The sequence below is a fragment of the Bos indicus genome, chromosome 22, assembly GCF_029378745.1.
Source record: "Bos indicus isolate NIAB-ARS_2022 breed Sahiwal x Tharparkar chromosome 22, NIAB-ARS_B.indTharparkar_mat_pri_1.0, whole genome shotgun sequence".
Taxonomy (NCBI): domain Eukaryota; kingdom Metazoa; phylum Chordata; class Mammalia; order Artiodactyla; family Bovidae; genus Bos; species Bos indicus.
Window position 1 is genome coordinate 12,930,301 of NC_091781.1, and position 19,332 is coordinate 12,949,632.

The 19,332-nt window shown below is 44.9% G+C and overlaps 1 protein-coding gene across 3 annotated transcripts in view; it reads left to right on the top strand.

Annotated features, from left to right (window-relative positions):
* Positions 1 to 19,332, top strand: part of MYRIP (myosin VIIA and Rab interacting protein) — a 227,019-nt gene that overhangs the window by 105,976 nt on the left and 101,711 nt on the right. For all 3 annotated transcript variants that reach the window (XM_070776113.1, XM_070776111.1, XM_070776112.1), the window contains exon 3: positions 2,217 to 2,438. In XM_070776113.1, the coding sequence (XP_070632214.1) occupies positions 2,217 to 2,438 (222 nt within the window). The remainder of the gene's footprint in view (positions 1 to 2,216; positions 2,439 to 19,332) is intronic.

Here is a 19,332-nt window from a genome sequence, read left to right on the forward strand (position 1 = left end):
GTAGTCAGCCTGTGCGTGTACTGGCAGCTGTGGAAGCCAGCCCAGGGCACCTGAAAGCTAAAGCTGTAAATACTCTTTGAATTTTCATGGAAAGATGTTTATGGTGTTTTGTTGTTAAGTGAAAAATTAGATTATAAAACCATACATAGATTTCCAATTCTAGTACCAGGCTGTGATGAGCTAGCCCAGCCCTTCTTTGTACTAAAAACACCTGAAAATCCTAATGAAATCTACAGTTTAATATAATAAAGGGAAAATACTTGCAAATCATATATCTGATAAGGGACTTGTATCCAGGATATATAAAGAACTCTTATAACACAACAATGAAAAAGACAAATATTCTAATTTGAAAATGGGTGAAAGATTTGAATAGACTTTTCTCCGAAGAATATGTGCAAGTGGCCAGTAAGTACATGAAAAGATGCTTAATATTATTCCTCATTGGGGAAATACAAATGAGAAGCACAATCAGATACCACTTCAAACCTCCTCGGATGGCTGTCATAAAAAAGGCAGACAGTAATAAGTATTGATGAGGATGCAGAAAAATCAGAACCCTCATGGGTTGCCAGGAGGCTATAAGGAGGAGTAGCCGAACGACCAAACTGTCTGGTAGTTTCTTGAAAGTTTAATCATTTAACATTTTGACCCAGTAATTCTACTCCTGGGGTTGAAAATATATGTCCACACAAAAACTTGCCCATGAATATTGATAGCAACATTATTCAAAATAGCCAAAAAGTAGAAACAACCCCAATATCTATTAGTCGATGAATAGAAAAGTAAAATATGGTATATCTGTAAATAGAATATTACTTGACAGTAAAAAAAGGAATGAAATTCTGATACACACTATAACATGGATGAACTTTGAACATATATGGTATGATTCCATTTATATTAAATAGCCAGAATAGGCAAATTTGTAGAAATAGAAAGTAGATAAGTGGTTGGTAGAGGGTGGGAGAAGTAATAAGCAAGATGTAAAATTTAGAAGCCATAGAAGAAAAGACTGACAGATTTAATTACAGAAAAAATAAACACTTCTAAATGATGAGACACACCGTATGAAAAGTTGAAAAAACAATTGCAAAATGAAGGAAAATATTAGCTACATACATCATATTTCAGGAGGCGCTAGTAATAGAGAACCTGCCTGCCAATGCAGGAGATGTAAGAGACATGGGTTTGATCCCTGGGTCAGGAATATCCCCTGGACGAGGAAATGGCAATCCACTCCAGTATTCTTGCCTGGAGAATCCTATAGACAGAGGAGCTTGAAGGGCTATATTCTGTGGGGTTGCAAAAGAGTCGGACATGACTGAAGCAACTTAGCATGATGCACGTACATTATAGATTCATCAGGGATGAACTGTGTAATCACAAAATGGATATGGAAAAATATAATTATTTTCTGTTCCTGCCTGTGGGTGTCCATCTTTGAACAGAAAAAAAAAAAAAAATCAAAACCTTTCAGGTCAGAATAACTTTGTTACTTCCGGTCAGTTTTATCCTGCGTATCTCAGTGTGTTTGGGGGATTCCTTATCTCTCAGGGTTTCTCCTTTGCTTCTCAGAGTATAAAGAAAACAGTGCGTGCAGTTTTGCATTAATATAACCAGTTGTGTGCCCAGAATACCCATGAGCTCTTTGGGAAAAGGGAGTTAACTTTTATCCAGCTCTCAAGTCACCAGTGTTCAGGATTAACCCATCACCCAGAGAATCTTTATTGACTTACATTGATTTGAAAGCTTTTAAAATCCTCGGTGCTTGTTTCCAGGGATATTGAGGGCCAGGATTGCATTTATCATATTCCCAGCAGGGCTGTTGTGAGGATTAATGTTTTAACATAAATGATCTTCTGCTCCTTTAAAAAGGCATTAATTAAGCTAAAGGGTTCTTTTTTAATGTGCTTAGTTTTATAATAACTTATATTTCAATCTGGTGTCTGAAATATAAGTAGTAAGGTTTTGTGCTTTCTTATAGAAAATATGACATATAGAAGAACACACAATTAATCCACCATTAAGGTTCCTCTCTGGATAATATGTCAAGCCATTGGACTTCCTGAGTTGTACTGTTTTACAGGAAGACCCTACGTGGTAGCTTGGCAGACAGGGGGGCCGGGGTGGGGCGCTTTAGGGAGGGAGCCCCTGAGCTGACGTGCTGTCTCTCTTCTCCTCACCCTCTCCCCCCACCGCCCTCTGGCTCCCAGCGAGATGAAGCAGAGGCTGGACGCGGAAGGCAGCAAGTGCAGCATCCTCTCCAAGCACCAGAAGTTCATGGAGCACTGCTGCATGCGCTGCTGCGCGCCTTTCACCTTCCTCATCAGCACCAAGCGCCGCTGTGGGGACTGTAAGTTCAACGTCTGCAAGGGCTGCTGCTCCTACCAGAAGCGCGAGAAGGTGTGGGTCTGCTGTGTCTGCCAGCAGGCGAGGTGAGTGGCCGAGTGCACCCTCAGGGTCTCAGCTCCCCGGTGGCACCATCTTCCTTCAAGCGAGTGGGGCCACCAGTGGGTGGTTGGTCGGCATTATTGTGTAAGAAAAGGGAGGGTTACCGAGGAGTTTTCTACATTTGGTGTGTCTGATGCAGATAGAACACACCCAAACTTGTTTAATCAGAGCATGAAGGAAGATGATGTTAGGGAGAAGTTGGGAACTTTGCTGGGTTAATCTTGTGATGATGTCTTGTGTGGATATCTCCAGAAGCCTTGGGATGAATATTGTCCCAAATCAAAAAAGATGGAAAAGTTGAGCTCATTTCCTATTTTTCCATATTAGTCAAGTCCATCACTGGAACCAGTCCAGGAAAGAAGTCCAAGATCCATGGGGCAGGTTTTGCTTCTTGAAATTTTTCTAAGGCTCAGTTTGATAGAGAAGTCAGAGTGCCTCAGGTGTGTATGGCCTGTGGGCTGACAGTCTTTTACATTTTGAAGGTTTCCCTAGAAGAGTTTATTTATGTATCAGTAGTAACAAGCTGTATAACCCCTCAGCCTGATACAGGATGCACTGCCAAATTCATCATGGGAAACATTTAGGAATATTTGACTTGAATCAAATGTGAAAAATTTCAGGTAAAAACAGTTTTTAAAACCTGCCCAGTTTCTTGAAACAAAAGCAGTTCGTTTACAATGGACTGTTTAGACTTTAAATACCTGGCAAAAGCCAGCGTCTTGCTGGGAGATGGTGTTTGGGGTCACTTTGTGCCGCATCCACTTTGACCATCAGCTTCTTTGCCTCTCATGCAATCTGAAATTCACGTCTTGGTTTAGAAATGATTTACTTAGGGTATTACTGGGACATTCTTTCAGCATATTCATAATCGAGCAATTGGATTTTAAAACACTGTATGTGTCAAATTACTTGACAAACACCTGTATGTATATTGTGTGAAATCCCAATAAAACAGTGGATAGCAGCTCTGTGAAGCTGTGGTGATGACTACTTTTTAGACCCATAGTTTACTCCCCACTGCCCATGACATACTTTTTCTTTCCTGTGTAAATTAAGCCCATTTTGGGTGCATTGGTTTAATTACTAGCTGTTTATCCAGTAGCTACCATAGGCATATGGTTCTTGAGATACTATGGAGCCATGAATAATTATAATAGTAAAAAGTCCTGCTTACAGAAAATTAAGGCACTAGGAGTGGAGAGGAGACCTTTGTGTGGTAATATTAACCGACTGCATCAGAAATGAATGACTGTGTCAAGCACCCCGGGCCTGTCTATGGTGTGGTTCTACAGGTGTGACTCAAATTAAAATGTAGGTTAGTTTAAAATTTTTAGCTTTGGGACATTAATAATAATGAATGATGGATTACTTACTTTACAAGTTATATAGCTAATAGTGTCAGGCGAGTGTATGCTCCTCGGTTCTGTCTCATCACAACAAAGATTTGCAGTGACGGACATTAAAGCCCTCAGCGTGTCACAGCTCTCGGGTCTTGGACAGACCGTGTTATAGCTCTTAGACAAATCAGTGTTACAGCTCCGTGTTACAGCTCTCTTTTATTTAGAGAATAACAGGAAAATCCATTCTCATTCTCGAGGCGTGAGGGCTGCTGCTGCTAAGTCGCTTCACTCGTGTCCGACTCTGTACGTGCGACCCCATAGACGGCAGCCCACCAGGCTCCCCCGTCCCTGGGATTCTCCAGGCAAGAACACTGGAGTGGGTTGCCATTTCCTTCTCCAATGGATGAAAGTGAAAAGTGAAAATGAAGTTGCTAAGTCGTGTCCGACTCTTAGCCACCCCATGGACTGCAGCCCACCAGGCTCCTCCATCCATGGCATTTTCCAGCCAGAGTGCTGGAGTGGGGTGCCATTAGGGCATGTCGACCCAAAGACTCAAAGAGAAGAGCGCCCCAGCGTGCAGAGGTGGGGGCCGGACAGGGAGAGGGAGAGAGAGCCCTTTGACTCCTCTTTTTATATGTTTTTCCCCCCTGGGCCTGCCCTATGTAAATTGGGTTAGCCAGGAGTGTTTGTTTGTCTTTGCCTATTCTAACTACCTAACAATAGGATACTATGGAATCATTCTCTTTGTCAGTTTCTAATTATATATAAATTTCTCTTCTTGATTATTTACTGCAGAGATGCAGTCAAACATTGTAAATAAGGACATATAGTGGTTCCTCTGCAGGGAAACCAAACTTTCTGCGTGAGCCCAGAAACACAGGACAGCCGTTATCATTTGGTGTCGAATTGATTCAGGAATCTCATTCCTACTTTCCTTGGAAACAAGTTGGCCTCTTAGTTCTTTACTTCATTATAAAAAATGCTCTCTCTGATTTTGTTGTTTTGTGCTATTACCTTTAATGCAGACCAACTGGGGAGATTGTTTTCAGAGAATGAGAGAGAAAAATTACCGTTGGAACTGAAATCAAAACTTATGTCCTTATTACCCGTGTGGCATTGGCTTTGGTTTTTCTGAGACAACTTAAGCCTTCATTTCTTTTCACCTTCTGTCGAATACCCTTAACTTCTATCTGATCATTTAATGTTTGATGTTCACACAATCCACATGATTCATAAATTAGCATGCTGCCCTTTTAGTATAAAATCCACAGTATGTTTTAGAGATATCCCAATGGGCTTGCAACATCCCTACAGGAGATAAGATATTAAAAAATTACCACTATGAGATAAGGACATTCGCAGGCTAACAATTATATGGAGAAATGTTGAACCTCACTAGAAAGCAAGGGAATAGACATTTATACTTCAAGTAGCTTTTTTTCTTATTAAATTAGTGTTTGTTTTTCCGCATTCTCCTCAGTGTTGACAAGGGTAGATTGAAAAAGGCACTCTCATCCATTGCTGGTGAAGTCAAAATGGGCATAACCTTTTACCAACATATAGCAAGAGCCATTAGCATGTTCAAGTCCTTTTACCCTGTAATTTCTAAAACCTTTACCTAAAGAGGCAATGGAATATTTTTAATACAAAAAATTTTTCAGTGAAAAATGAGACGTCCTGGATCACTAATAATCTACATGTCCAACAATAGAACAGAAGAAGTAAATTAGGATGCATTCTACTTGACAGAGTATGATGAGACATTTAAAATCATGTGGATTAGCATGGGTAAATTCTTCTATTAAAAATTATATATGCGGTGGTTTCTTAGTGAAAGAAGTACTTCGCTTTTTTAAATGGAGAGCATTTATCCGGCACGTACGCTCTGTGGAGTATTTGTGACATAGGAGCCTGGATGCGGTGGAAGTGTTTATGTTAGCAGCACCGTGTGCCAATGTCGTGTAGCTCATTCTGAATAGGGAGCTCTTGCACTGCCATCACACGCTATGATGCAGCAAGCCAAAGAAAGTTACTGTGTACTTGGAAAATCCCATCTTAGCCAGGGCTGTTCAGTGAAAATGTTGTACAATTGACACAGCTCTTGACTAGACTGAAAAAAATTAAAGGAAAAAAAAAATTGAGGCGTGTTGGTGATTAAGTTCCATTCATGTACTGTGAGAGACAGTCTACCCTTCCAGATTTCAGAATAAATCTCGTCTTGAGGAAACGCAAAAGGCACACCGAGCGGTATTATGCAAAATAACTGGCCTGAAGTCTTCAAAATGTTGATGTCATGAAAGAAAAAAGAAACTGAGGAAATGTTTAAAGACTAACAAGAAATGATAACCAAGTGGCATGCCTAACCCTTGGTCGACTCTTGAGATGAGGAACGTGGCTGTAGAGGACACTGGGACAGTTGATAATGGATAAGGGTAGAATAGTCCTGCTGCTGCTGCTGCTAAGTCGCTTCAGTCGTGTCCGACTCTGTGCGACCCCAGAGACGGCAGCCCACCAGGCTCCCCCGTCCCTGGGATTCTCCAGGCAAGAACACTGGAGTGGGTTGCCATTTCCTTCTCCAGTGCAGGAAAGTGAAAAGTGGAAGTGAAGTCGCTCAGTCGTGTCCGACTCTTAGCGACCCCATGGACTGCAGCCTACCAGGCTCCTCTGTCCATGGGATTTTCCAGGCAAGAGTACTGGAGTGGGGTGCCATCGCCTTCTCCAGAATAGTACTGAGTTCATTTTAAATTTCCTGAAATTGATCATTTTACCTGGTTATGTAAGAGAGCGTCTCCTTGTTCCTGGAAATGTACACAGACACATCTCACGGTAAATGAAGTATTTTTCATTTATTTCCTCCATAAATGCTTACTGGGTTCAGCCCACACAGGAGGCCTGTGCTAAAGCAATCAACTCTTTACCATCCGTCACTGATTTTCTGGAGAACTGTTTGTTCACATGTCCACTTTTAATGTTTGTCGTATAATTTTTTGGTACAAGTTCTTGGTATGCCTTTTGTTTGTAACGTCCCTTTTTTCTTTTCTTCCTGAAGCCTCCTTGCATAAGTTGCAGGACAGTCATTATGGGGAAGAGGCCAGCCTGAAATTTTGATCTTTTGGCATTTTTTTTTTTCTTTCTTTCTTTCTTTGTTTTTGACTGCAGCTTGCAGGATCTCAAGTTCCTTGACCAGGGATTGAACCCAGGCCATGATAGGGCAGTGAAAGTGCTGAATCTTAGCCAAAAATTTTTATCTTTCTGAAATTTCTCTGATGAGCAAGCAGAGGCACTGGCTCTTTCCATCAGCAAGCACCCAGGCCTGTGTTAATGGCCAAGGTTAAAGAGTCACACAGATCTCAGTACTACATGAGCAGCTATGAGTGGACAGTGCTCTGCTGGAGGCCGTGAGGTCTTTGGCAGGGTTGGAGAGGGCACTGTGTTTAGAGTAACAGCAGGACAGGTATCACAAAGGAAGGGTTGCCTGAGCTGGGTTTTCATGGGGTAGGAGATTGGCAGGGGAGGACAAGGAAGCAAAGGCAGGCTGGACAAAGGAAAGGGGGAGCAGTGGGCAGACCGGAAAGCTTGGGCAAGGTAAGGCTGAATCTAGGCTGCAGGCAGTAGAGAGTGGATTTCCAGAAAAGAACGTTAATTAGATGCCAGCACTCTCCCCTTTATGGTCCTGGGAGGTGAATAGCACCTCCTGTTAAAATTGTAGATGCTGAGCTTACCAAGGCATCTTACTGTTCCAATAGGGGTGGGAGCAAGATCCAGAACCAAATCTTTGACTCCAGGATATGCATTCTTGACAGGACTATGTCCCCCCAACCAAGAGGGAAGAGGGAATCTTGCTCTTTTTATTTATAAAGCACAGATATGCATACAGTACATACACAAGCCTCGGATAAGCCTGCATGCTCATTCAGTCGTGTCTGACTCTTTACAGCCCCATAGACTGTGGCCCATTCTCTGTCCATAGGATTTTTCAGACAAGAATACTGGAGCGGGTCGCCATTTCCTCTTTCAGGGGATCTTCCCTACCCAGGGATCTATCTTCCCCACCTACTCCTGTATCTCCTGCATTGGCAGATGGATTCTTTAACACTCAGCTACCTGGAAAGCCCAGGATAAGCCTAGTGGTTAAAAATTTGAAGTTCCCTCAGAACAGTCCACAGAAAATCAATTTAAGAAATGAAAAGAAGGGTTTGATACCGCAGCATAAGAGAGGGATAGAGAGTGAAGAACATCTGTTTCACTTTATAAAAACCTTACAAAATGTAGATTCTTCGAAAGATCCTAGAAAACTAAGCCCTAAAATTTGGACAAAGCAGTATTCAGTATGAAGACAGTTAAGTTTAGCAGGAACCAATACAGAAGATGATGCTGTATTCATTTCTGAAGACTACAAACAGCTCTTAAAATCAAGACGAAAAGCGACTGCTGCTAAATTTCTTGAGTTCTCATTTGAGAGCAGGAACAAGTGGCCTAAGGAAGGCAAACTAATTCAGCCTCGCCTGATGGGAGGGCCAACGCATTTACTATATAAATGGGCTGCTTCACCCTGGAATGTGTAAGCTGTACTGTCATAAGGATTCTTAGGAATCCTGCCTGAGGTGTGAATTGCTCTCGGAATCACTGTAAAAGCATCAGAGAATATTATGGTCTCTGTAATTCAAAGGCAGCCCTGTCAGGGGAGTATTTAGGAATTCATTGGTAAGGAAAGAACTGGAGAGGTTTATAGTTTACACCCGTAGAAGTGAGGATGTGAGATAATTAAGAAAAGAGGATTTCATTTTTTTTTTTTTTCCCTAAAGAATTGTTCTGGGGGCAGCATCCCCCAATTCCCCAATCAAGCAGCTTCCAGAGCCTCATCAGAATTAAATCCCATAAAGACAGCTGCATTTTCTGGGACTCTGTGTCCTTCAGGTGATTTGCTTAACCTCTAAGTTGAGATTCTTCAAGAGACATCTAGGAATGGCCTTGTACACTGAGGAAGTGTAACGAATTCTAAATAAACTGAATACCTTCAAGAAATCTTTGTCGGCTGTGCCTTTTAGTTACAATCATAAAGCACTAACATTTTTGTATTGCTTCTAATCAATTAAGCTTTTATTTCTTAACTTTGGGGAAAAGACTACACCATTCAGTAGGTAGCCTATGTCACGGTCATTAGGTCATTATCAAATAGAAGTAATTTGCTTCTCATCTTTTAAAAATGTCCTGTGTATTAAATTGTGTCCTGTATGTTTAAAAATTGCCTTCAGGACAAAACAAAATTTGTTGTATATTCTCATAAAAATAAAGTGTGTGGACAGTAGGTTTATTTATTTAGAATTTATGTCCCCATCAATTTACAATTCTGTTAGCTTGCCAGAGAGAAAAGGGAAGGCTTCATTTAAGCAGGGATTTGAAGGAAGGATGGAATTTGGCAGAGAGGAAGGGTAAAGCGCTGAAGGGTCATGAAACAGTGCCTTTGGGGACAGCAGAACGGGTATGGCTGAGGCAGGAAGCGCGTTATTTAGGTCAATGAGGGTAGCTGGTGGTTGATGCTGGGAATGTGAATGTGTAAAGCAACAGAGTGTGAAATGACGAAAAGTGTGCGGAGGTATGAGGGTGTATGTGTTTCCTGAAGAGGTAAAACTGATCCCCTCTCACCTCACTTCCAAGGTTTCAACGGGAAGGAATTGTCAGGCGAGTGTATGCTGCTCGGTTCTTTGTCTCGTCACAGTGAAGATTTGGAGCGATGGACATTAAAGCCCTCAGCGTGTCACAGCTCTTGGGTCTTGGACAGACCGTGTTATACCTCTCAGGTCTCGAACGGACCATGTTATAGCTCTTAGACAAATCAGTGTTACAGCTCGATTTTATTTAGAAGATAGCAGGAAAATCCATCTTTGAGGCGTGAGGGCACGTCAATCCAAAGACACGAAGAGAAGAGTGCCTCAGTGTGCGGGGTTGGGGGGAGAGATGTAAAGTTTAAAAATAAAATAAAATTTAAAAAAAAAAAAGAGAGAGAGAGAGCCCTTTGGCTCCTCTTTTTATATGTTTTTTTCTTCCCCCAGGACCTGCCCTATGCAAATTGGGCTTAGTCAGGAGTGCTGTTCTACCTGAAGTCCTCAATCCGGTCCTCGGACCTTCCTTTGACCTTCCTCTGTTCTATTTTCACGGGCTTTTCCCTTCCTTGTCTTTTAGCCACTGTCATTTTGGATTCCTTATCCCTATTCTAACTACCTAACAGAATTAAAAACTGCTTGGAGAGAACTTTACAAATTTACTCAGACCTCTTCCTATTTAAGTCAGTAAGATTCTTCCTTCCTAAATCACCTATGGCTAAAAATAAGGGAAGCATAATTTCTATAGCAAAAGCGAACAAACAGAACAAAACGGCAGCTTCCTGCCACATGATGGAATTGGGGTGTGTCCGTTGACTTTGTGAGAGTGTGTATGTCCAGAAAACTCAGGCGCAAAGATACAGCAGCTTTCTTGGTAATGCTTCCAAACTAGAAACCACCCCAAAGTCTATCAGCAGAGAATGAATATAAATGTGATGTAGTCATATGATAAAATACTATACAGCGATGAAAAAGAAGAAACTATTGATACACGCAGCACCATGGATGAACACCATGTGATGCTGAGCCAAAGAAGACAGATGCAGGTGGCACGTACTGTATGATTCCATTCGTGTAGACTTCTGAAATGGTCGCACTGACCTATGATGGTGATGGCCCCTGGGGGTAGGAGGGCTTATTGAATGGGAGGGGACCCAGCAAGCCATCTGGAGTGATTATTAATACAGTGTTCTGTATGTTGACTAAGTGGTCTTATGTGTGAACACACATATAAACATTCTCTGTGACACTTAAGATTAGTGTACTTTACTACAGGTAAGCCATGCTGCCTAAAATAATTTCTTAAATTTATTGGCACATTTACACTGGCTCTGGCACTTAACAGCTGTGTGGCTATTAGCCAGTTGCTATCAGCATCTTTGAACATCATTTTCCTCATCTGAAAAAATGGGAATTTATGACCCTGGGCTTAGCAGGTTGCTAAAGGATTAGAGAGAGGATGATTTGTGCCCACCATGGTGTCGGTCCCATGGTTAGGAAACTTTTAATTTCTTTTCCTATAACCATCTGCGGTCCACAGCCCCTGGCTCTAATGGCTCCAGCTCTGATGGTTCAGCTGGGAAGCCGAGCTGAGTCCCGGTGGGTGTGCCAGAGAACGGTGCCTCCTGTGACGAGGACATCACTTCTCATCACACTCATAAAAGTATTCCAGCTACACTTTTTATTGCAGTAGAGGATTTTTGTAAGCATGAGTGGAGAAAATTAGAAGCTGCTGGATAAGGCTTGTGGGTGGTACTCAAGGGAAATAAAAACCAAATAAATTCACTGGCTGATTTTGAGGAGAAAAGGTCATTCTCTGAGAATATTGCCAGACGATGTCCTCGAAGCCCCCAAAAAATAAACACATGACTTGGAAAACCAAATACATTCAGATCTACACCAGGACACATAAAAATCAAACTTTAAAAAACTAAAGAAAAAATTTAAAATCTTGAAAGCAGCCAGACATAAACAATATATTTTTTATAAGGGAAAATCAATTCAGGTGACCACAAATTTCTCAACGGAAACCATGGAGGTCAGAAAATTTTTAAATAAAAATTAAAAAGGTCCAATCAAACCAGGGTGTCCACCACAACTCAGAACGGATGAATGTGTTTCCCCAGTTACCTGAACAGAGCTTCCCAGGTGATGCTAGTGGTAAAGAGCCCGCCTGCCAACGCATGAGACTTAAGAGACACAGGTTCCATCATCCTTGGGTCGGGAAGATCCCCTGGAGGAGGTCACGGCAACCCACTCCAGTATTCTTGCCTGGAGAGTCCCATGGACAGAGGAGCCTGGAGAGCTATAGTCCATGGGGTTGCAAAGAGTTGGACATCTTAGCACACACACAGTCACCTGAACTGCCCTTAACTTAGCCACCACCTTTAAGCAGAGTTAACCACTTGCTTCTCACTGAGTGGAGGCCACCTTTTGAGAGATGAGAACTACGTGGCCGGGGGGATTTCATGCCCTGGGCAGGCCCTCCCCAGCCCGGGAGGGGATATAGCTCAACCCACAGTATGGTCCCACTCACCAGGCCCTGGGATGGGAGAAGGAGCTCCAGGGCCCGCCTAGAGGGTTACCAGGGCAGGGCCTGCACTCTGTGGGCCAGGGGCTGGGAGATGGCAGTGGAAATTGAATCCCCTGGCCATCCAGAGGCCTGTCCCCTGCCTTACGCTCAGGATCTCTGGTGTTACGGAAAGAATGCCAGCCCTAGAGCTTCCCTGTTGGTCTTCCCAGTGGCTAAGACTCCTCACTCCCAATGCAGGGGCCTAGGTTCAATCCCTGGTCAGGGAACCCGATCCTACATGCCACAATGAAGAAATTGCAAGTCACAACACAACTAAAGATCTCACATGCCACCATGGAGGCTCATGTGCCACAACTAAGACCCGACACAGCCAAATAAATAAAATATTTTTTTTAAATGCCATCATGCACACCTGACTGAAACTCTGGCTTGACCCCTTCTTAGCTCTCCATCCCCTGGTCTGCTATCCATCAAATCAAGCTTTTGTTGGTGTAGGGAAGCGCTGGGAGTAATAAACGAGGCAGCCCTATGCCCACTGCAGTGGACCCCCAGTGAATGTTCCCAAGGCCAGGTTCAGAGAAGTGATGTGGACAGCTGTGGCCCCTGGGAGCCTCAATCCAAAAGGAAGAATGTAGCAGGGTGGGCTCTGAGGCTGGTTGACATTCAGAGGCACCCCTATAGTGGGGACCAGGGAGCCAGCCCCATTCCCCCAGCCAGGGATGAAACTGGCGGCTATTAGGGAAATCATAAGGGGCCACAGAGCATAATCAACAAGATCTCTTCATATCATTGCCACGTGGGTGAAAATAGAGCCACAGTGACTAGTGCTGGACATGCACAGAGACGTGACCATGGGGAGAGGGGGCCATGGGAGGGCAGCAGGGTGAGCGACCCAGTGTGGCTGTGACCGGGGCGGGGGACGTGGCCAAGTTGGCTTGGGTTCTGATGCTGGCCCCGCCTGCCCGTGGACAAGGCTCCAAAGCCTCGCTTTCTTCCTGGGTCAGATGAGTGTAACACAGTGCCAGCCTCACAGCCTCACAGCCCCGTGGACAGGACTCACTGAGAGGCATCTGCCAGCAGCCAGCCCAGAGTAAGTCCCAGTAGATGTTAGCTCTGATTACGGTGGTTATTGCTGCCACCACTGGGGAACAAGCCAGGCAAGTAGATCATAGAACTGAGAGTACATATGTTTCAAGAAGGGAGGGTGTCGGGACTTCCCTGGTGCTCTGGTGGCTAAGAATCTGTATCTCCAATGCAGGGGGCCCAGGTTCAATCCCTGGTCAGGGAACTAGATCCCACATGCTGCAACTAAGACCCGACACAGCCAAATAAATAAATACTTTTTTTTTTTTAAGGGAGGGTGTCATGACACACTAGATTTTGGTTCTGTTGTAGAGAGCATTTGTCCAGCATGAATGTGTCAGGTTAAAAGGATGAGGTAAGAGCACTGGCTAGGGGTCAGTAGTATCCTGGTAAGTTTTTGACAGGTGGCTCTCCAGGGATAAAAAGAAAAAGAGCTTGATTTGTAGCATTTGTCGATTTCCATAGTGTAAATATCCCTACCATATGTGTTTTTGAGCTCCCAACAGATTATCACTGAATGATGAGTGAGGGAGAGGTGCCCACAGTCAGCTCCCCACAGCTGGAACAAGCCTGTCCCTCATAGCACTGGCTGGAGTGGAGAAGGGTGTCTCCAAGAACACCAGGAAGAGGCCCTGCCCTGTAGGAGCTCAGAGTCTAACACAGAGGACAGGAAGGTCCCAAACATAACCATACAATGTTGGGACTGGTGCTGAGAGAGCACCCAGAGGCAGTGCAAAGGCCCTGAGGTGTGAGCCAGGGGACCAGAGAGCATCCTGTGGCTCATTCTGTGGCTGAGAGCATCTTGATGCCTGAACCCAAACTAGAGTCTAGGTCATCAAGAAGGATGCAGTCAGACCTTATTAAATTTAAGAAGCATTTTTTGCTTGCATTATGTTGTTTTAACCTCTTAGCCATCCATGAGGTATGTGGAGCCAATATTCCAATTTTGTAGCTGAAGAAATTAATGTTTGCAGAAGTTGTTACAACATGTCCTTTTTCATTGGAAGCTCAATGAAAGCCATCTTTGAGCTTAGTAGCTTTCCATACAGGTTCTTAAGACTCAGAGATGCTCCCGGGCCTGAGACTAGGTGTCCCACATAGCAGGAAAATTCTGGTCCTCGTTATCCTACTGCATGTGTGCTTAGCTGCTCAGTTGTGTCTGACTCTTTGCGACCTCATGGACTGTAGCCTGCTAGGCTCCTCTGCCCTGGAGATTCTCTGGCAAGAATACTAGAGTGGATAACCATTCCCTTCTCCAGGGGATCTTCCTGACCCAGGGCTCAAACCCAGGTCTCCTACATTGCAGGCCAATTCTCTACCATCTGAACCACCAGGGAAGCTCTTCAATATACTAGGAGTATGCCAAAATACTAGATGTGGTTATTAGACTTGTTTGTAGCTAAAAAAAAAAAAAAAAAAAGTCAACCCTAACAAGAGCTAAAGAGAAACTAAAAGGAGTTGTGAGACAGAAGTTTTATGAGAGTCTCAGGAATGTACGTGATCATAAAGCTTTTATAACTTAGTTCCAAAGGAAATGCTTCTCTCTTTGTTGGATGTTTCTGGGTTTATTGTATACAGAGACCTTGGCAGCATTTATGCAGACTTGCACTTGCTTTGCTAAAAACCACTTTCTCTCAATTTCTATTTTCTTCTCTAAAATTATATTCAGAATCTTCAGTCCAAGGAGTGTGTGAGAGCCTGTGAATCTGTTTCCATGGGACAAGGTCAAGGAAAGTCACTTCCGACACCGTGTGCACCTCTGATGATAATATTAAAGTGCTCTCTCCACGCTTTTATTTTTGACCTTGGGACAATCTCTCTCTCTCTCTCGGGGCTTTATTAATAACTACCTCGTATGGTGTTACTGGATACTGAAAAATGTGCCCTGAATGCTTGTTGCATTCAAAACTTCATCAAGAAAAATCAATATACTCAGCTTTATTTCTAATCAGACTGTTTTCTTGCTTGGCAAGCCCTGAAACCTTGTGCAAAAATCCCTGACCTTTTCTGGGCCCCTCCTGAGAGGTTGACAGGGATTCAGGACCTCTGCAACACTTCCTCCGAGTGCCCAGGGATGGGCCAGTGAGGAGCTGGCCAGATGCTCGGTGCTGAAATTTGCTAGTGTAGTGAAGGACGGTGATTCAGGCAGCATCTTGAGCCTGGACTCAGAGGGCAGTGTAACTCCCCAAGATGGTTGGGGAAAAGAGGAATCTGCCTTTGCATATGACAAGTCCATACCTGGGTGGGGCATGAGGCTGAAGGTGGTGGAGCAAGCCCATTCTCCTTATAGACCAGCCAGACTTGCCCTGTCACCATATCTGCTGAAGGGGGGTTTCTGGTCCCCGAGAGCAAGTCATCTATAAGTATTACAGTGTAGGCTTTCAAGTTTAGGAGACGAAAATCTAACTCAGCTGACCAGCTCCATTCATTTTTAACTCATCTTCTATCAAACCTGCCAGCGTACACACTTCTCTGCCCAGAGCCATTTCAGAAGTGAACGGCCACAGGGTGACATCTATGTGGCACAGGCGCCTACGCCTTCCACTGCTTCGTGGCAGCGTCCCACCTCCCTGATGTAGGCTTCCCGTCTGATGTCTGTGGAGGACGTGCAGTGCTGAGTTGTATTCTAGCATGGTGGGTCTCTGGAGGTTTACATAGGTGCCACATCAATGCTCAGACACTCAGGTGGAGAAGAGACAAGCCTTCTGGAAGCACTACAGAGGGCTCCTCTTTTTCCTTTCAGTCATGGCTTCCCAGGTGTGAAGTTTAGGTAAGCCAGTGGGCTCCCAAGTAAGCTAGTGCATGTGGCACCTGCCCCACGGAGTCGGCTGGACCTTCACTGGAGCTGATCCAGTCGAAGTTCCCCTCTGTGTTCACCTCCGCTTTGCAGCTCTGGAGCCTTCATCCAGGTCTTGGTGAGGCCCTCTGGCCAGGTCTCCAGGGGCTCTCCCTGGAGATCCTGGGCAAATGAAGGGGACAGCCACCAACAGAGAGACCAGGTTAGAGGACGGTCTGTCTATTAAGGTGAGACCCCAGAGTTCAGGCTTCCTAATCCAGATGCTTCATTGTGGTAAAACCTTTCCTTCTGGTGCAAGGCACTTTTTTTGAGTGTGCTGGGTCTTCATCGAGCACATGGGTTTTTCTCTAGTTGTGGTGTATGGGCTTCTCACTGTGGTACACGGGCTTCTGTACTTGCAATGTGCAGGCTTAGATACCCTGCAGCATGTGGGATCTTAGTTCCCCCACCAGGGATCGAACTCATGTCTCCTGCGTTGGAAAGCGGATTCTTAATCACTGGACCACCACAGAAGCCCCCCCAACCCATTAGAGTGAAAGAATGTAGTATTTCTCTGCAACTGTGGTTTTCATGGCCATGTGACGATTCAAGGACAACCCAGGCCTCCCCATGTTTGATTTAAGTCACTAGGAGTGTATTTTCACAGACAGTCGCTAAGTATGTTCTTAGTGAGCATGTATTTTCTCTGAAATAATAGACAGGGATGGTTTAATGAGTATTAGCATCATGGCACGGAGCATTTCGGTTGTCACTTCTAATTCTCACATCCAGTAACACGCTTGACCTACAAATTAGACTGCAGGATTCTGAGCGGCATCGAGGGCTGAGTAGAGGAGAGGGAGTTCAGACAAGATAAAAGCTCTGCTTGATTGTTTCTCCTCTTCCCAGAACCTCCCAGAAGGAAGATTTCATGCTGACATTGCCCAGGGAACGCTGTACCTTCCATCTCACCCTGGTAACAGGCCAAGGACTGAATTTGCCTGGAAAGAGATGGCGTTGCACAGAGACACAGTCAAATGCATTTCCAAAGCTATCAGTGGCTCATCTGAGACTCTGTAGGCCTTGGCGTGGACTCTGTTCTTGCCGCGTCTCTTGTGCCCTGTTCACGTTGCCTCCCCCCACCTGCTAGTCTCTGCTGTTCTCAGGACGTGGCGGGGCACCGATGACCGCACGGGGATGCCAGGGGTGCCAGGTCTCCTTTTCTTGAAGTTTTGAAGCTACCGCTAAGTCTTCTGCTGTTGCAGTTGTTGTTTTTATTGATTTACTTATTTTTATTGAACCCCCGATAACTGATTTATTGTGTTAGTTTCAGGCGTACCACAAGGTGATTCAGTTATACATATACGTACGTACTGTTCAGATTCTTTTCTGTTATACATTATTGCAAGATACTGAATGAAGCTCCCTGTGCTATGCAGTAGGTGCTTGTTGCTGATCTATTTGATATGTAGTAATGTGTATCTTTTTACCACATGAGCCGCCAGGGAAGCCCCTATATATACACACACATGTGTTTGTTGTTTAGTCACTCATTTGCGACCCAATGGACTGTAGCCCACTGGGCTCCTCCGTCCATAGGATTGTCCAGGCAAGAATACTGGAGTGCGTAGCCATTTCCTTCTCCATGGGATCTTCCTGGATCTCCTGGATCTTCAACTCAGGGATCGAACAGTGTCTCCTGCATTGGCAGGCAGACTCTTTATCACTGAGCCACGACGGAAGCCCATATACATGGGTGTGTGTGTATTCAAAGTAAAAAATCTCTCACACACACACATATATACAACTTTTAGGGGCTTCCTAGGTGGTGCAGCGGTAAATAACCCACTTGCCAATGCAGAAGATACAGGAGATGTAGGTTCAGTCCCTGAGTCGCGAAGACCCCTGGAGTAGGAAATGGCAGCCCACTCCACTATTGTTGCCTGGAGAATCCCATGGACAGAGGAGCCTGGAGGGCTACAGTCCGTGGGGTCACAAAGAGTTGGACACGACTGAGCACGCGTGCATGGTGTTATCTGTTAATCTCCAAATCCTAAATCATCTCTCCCCCACCTCCCCTTTGGTAACCAGAAGTTTGTTTTCTAAGTCTGTCTGTTTCTGTTTTACACATAAGTTCGTAGTATGATTTCTTAGATTCCACATGCAAGTGATATCACATGATTTGTCTTTCTCCGTCTGACTCACCTCTCTTACTGTGATCACCTTGAGGTCCGTCCACATTGCTGCGAATGCTCACGGCCACTAATTGTTGATTCAGAGAGCCTGAACGGGGCCTTTGCTGCCCGGCCACGTTCAGCACTCCCAAAGCCTCCAAAGGTGTCCTCCCCACCTAGATGCTTTGCACCCCTCCTGGGCTGTCTTTTGTCTCCCCCTTGATCACAGCCAGCTGCCAGGAAAGACTGTGAAAGGAGTTCACCATGTGCCATCTGGGGTGGGCATAGCTCCCGATCCCTCTCCCAGGGGAGTTTTATTTACATAGGTTAAGTCCCTACGGCAACTCAGATGTTCTCCCCTGGGATGCTTCCAGCAGCGCCTGGGGCAGTCCTGGATCTGTCTTGTCATATGTGGCTCAGGCTGGTCACCCAGAACCCCAAGAAGGACTGGAGAAGAGAAGTGAAAGTCATGGCCCACTTCCTGAGCAGGAGGCATGTTGTCTGCCTTAAATTCACAGATTTCCCAGAAAGCCTCCAAGGCAGGCCTTAGCCTCAGTTTACAGGGTAGGAAGGACTTCCCTGGGGGGTCAGGTTCAATCCCTGGTCAGGGAAATAGATCTTACATGCTAACTAAGAGTGTGTATGCTGCAACTAAAGATCTCTCATGTCAAAATGAAGATCGAAGGTCCCCAGTGCTGAGCTAACACTTGGCATAGCCAAAGAAATAATGAAAATAAATATTCTTTTTTTAAGAAGTCTACACAGGGTAGGAGATGGGCTGAGAGACCTGCTCAAAGTCATGTGATTGACAAGGCACTGAGCCTGGATTAGGAAGCCAGTTTATTTTATTTTGAAGCCCAGCATCTTTCCACTGTCCCACTCCGCTTACCTGGGAGCAGAGGATACCACCTCCAGCTCCCAGAGGCAAGTCTGGGCATCTAAGGATGCCCCGGCAGGAAGCTCAGTCTGCTTAATGGGCTTTGTGTCCCAGGAAGTCCGGGCCCCTTGATGCATCGTTTTGTAGTTAGTGATGACTCCCCATCATGGAATGGAGTCCTGAGCCTGGGCCCTCTGGCCCTCCCAGGGGACAGTGGAAGCAAGTCTGCGGTTCCTCACTGGCAGCTCCTGCCCAGGCTGGGGATAACACTGCTGTTGCTCCCTCTCTTGCCATCACAACACTGATTTAATGCAGGCGAGATGCCCTGAGCTTAGCACAGGTTGCTTCTCTCCTAATCTGTATTCTCAACTTGGCCATAATAGCATTGCATGCGTGTGTGCTCAGTCACTTCAGTTGTGTTCGACTTTTTGCAACCGTATGGACTGTAGCCTGCCAGGCTCCTCTGTCCATGGGATTCTCCAGGCAAGAATA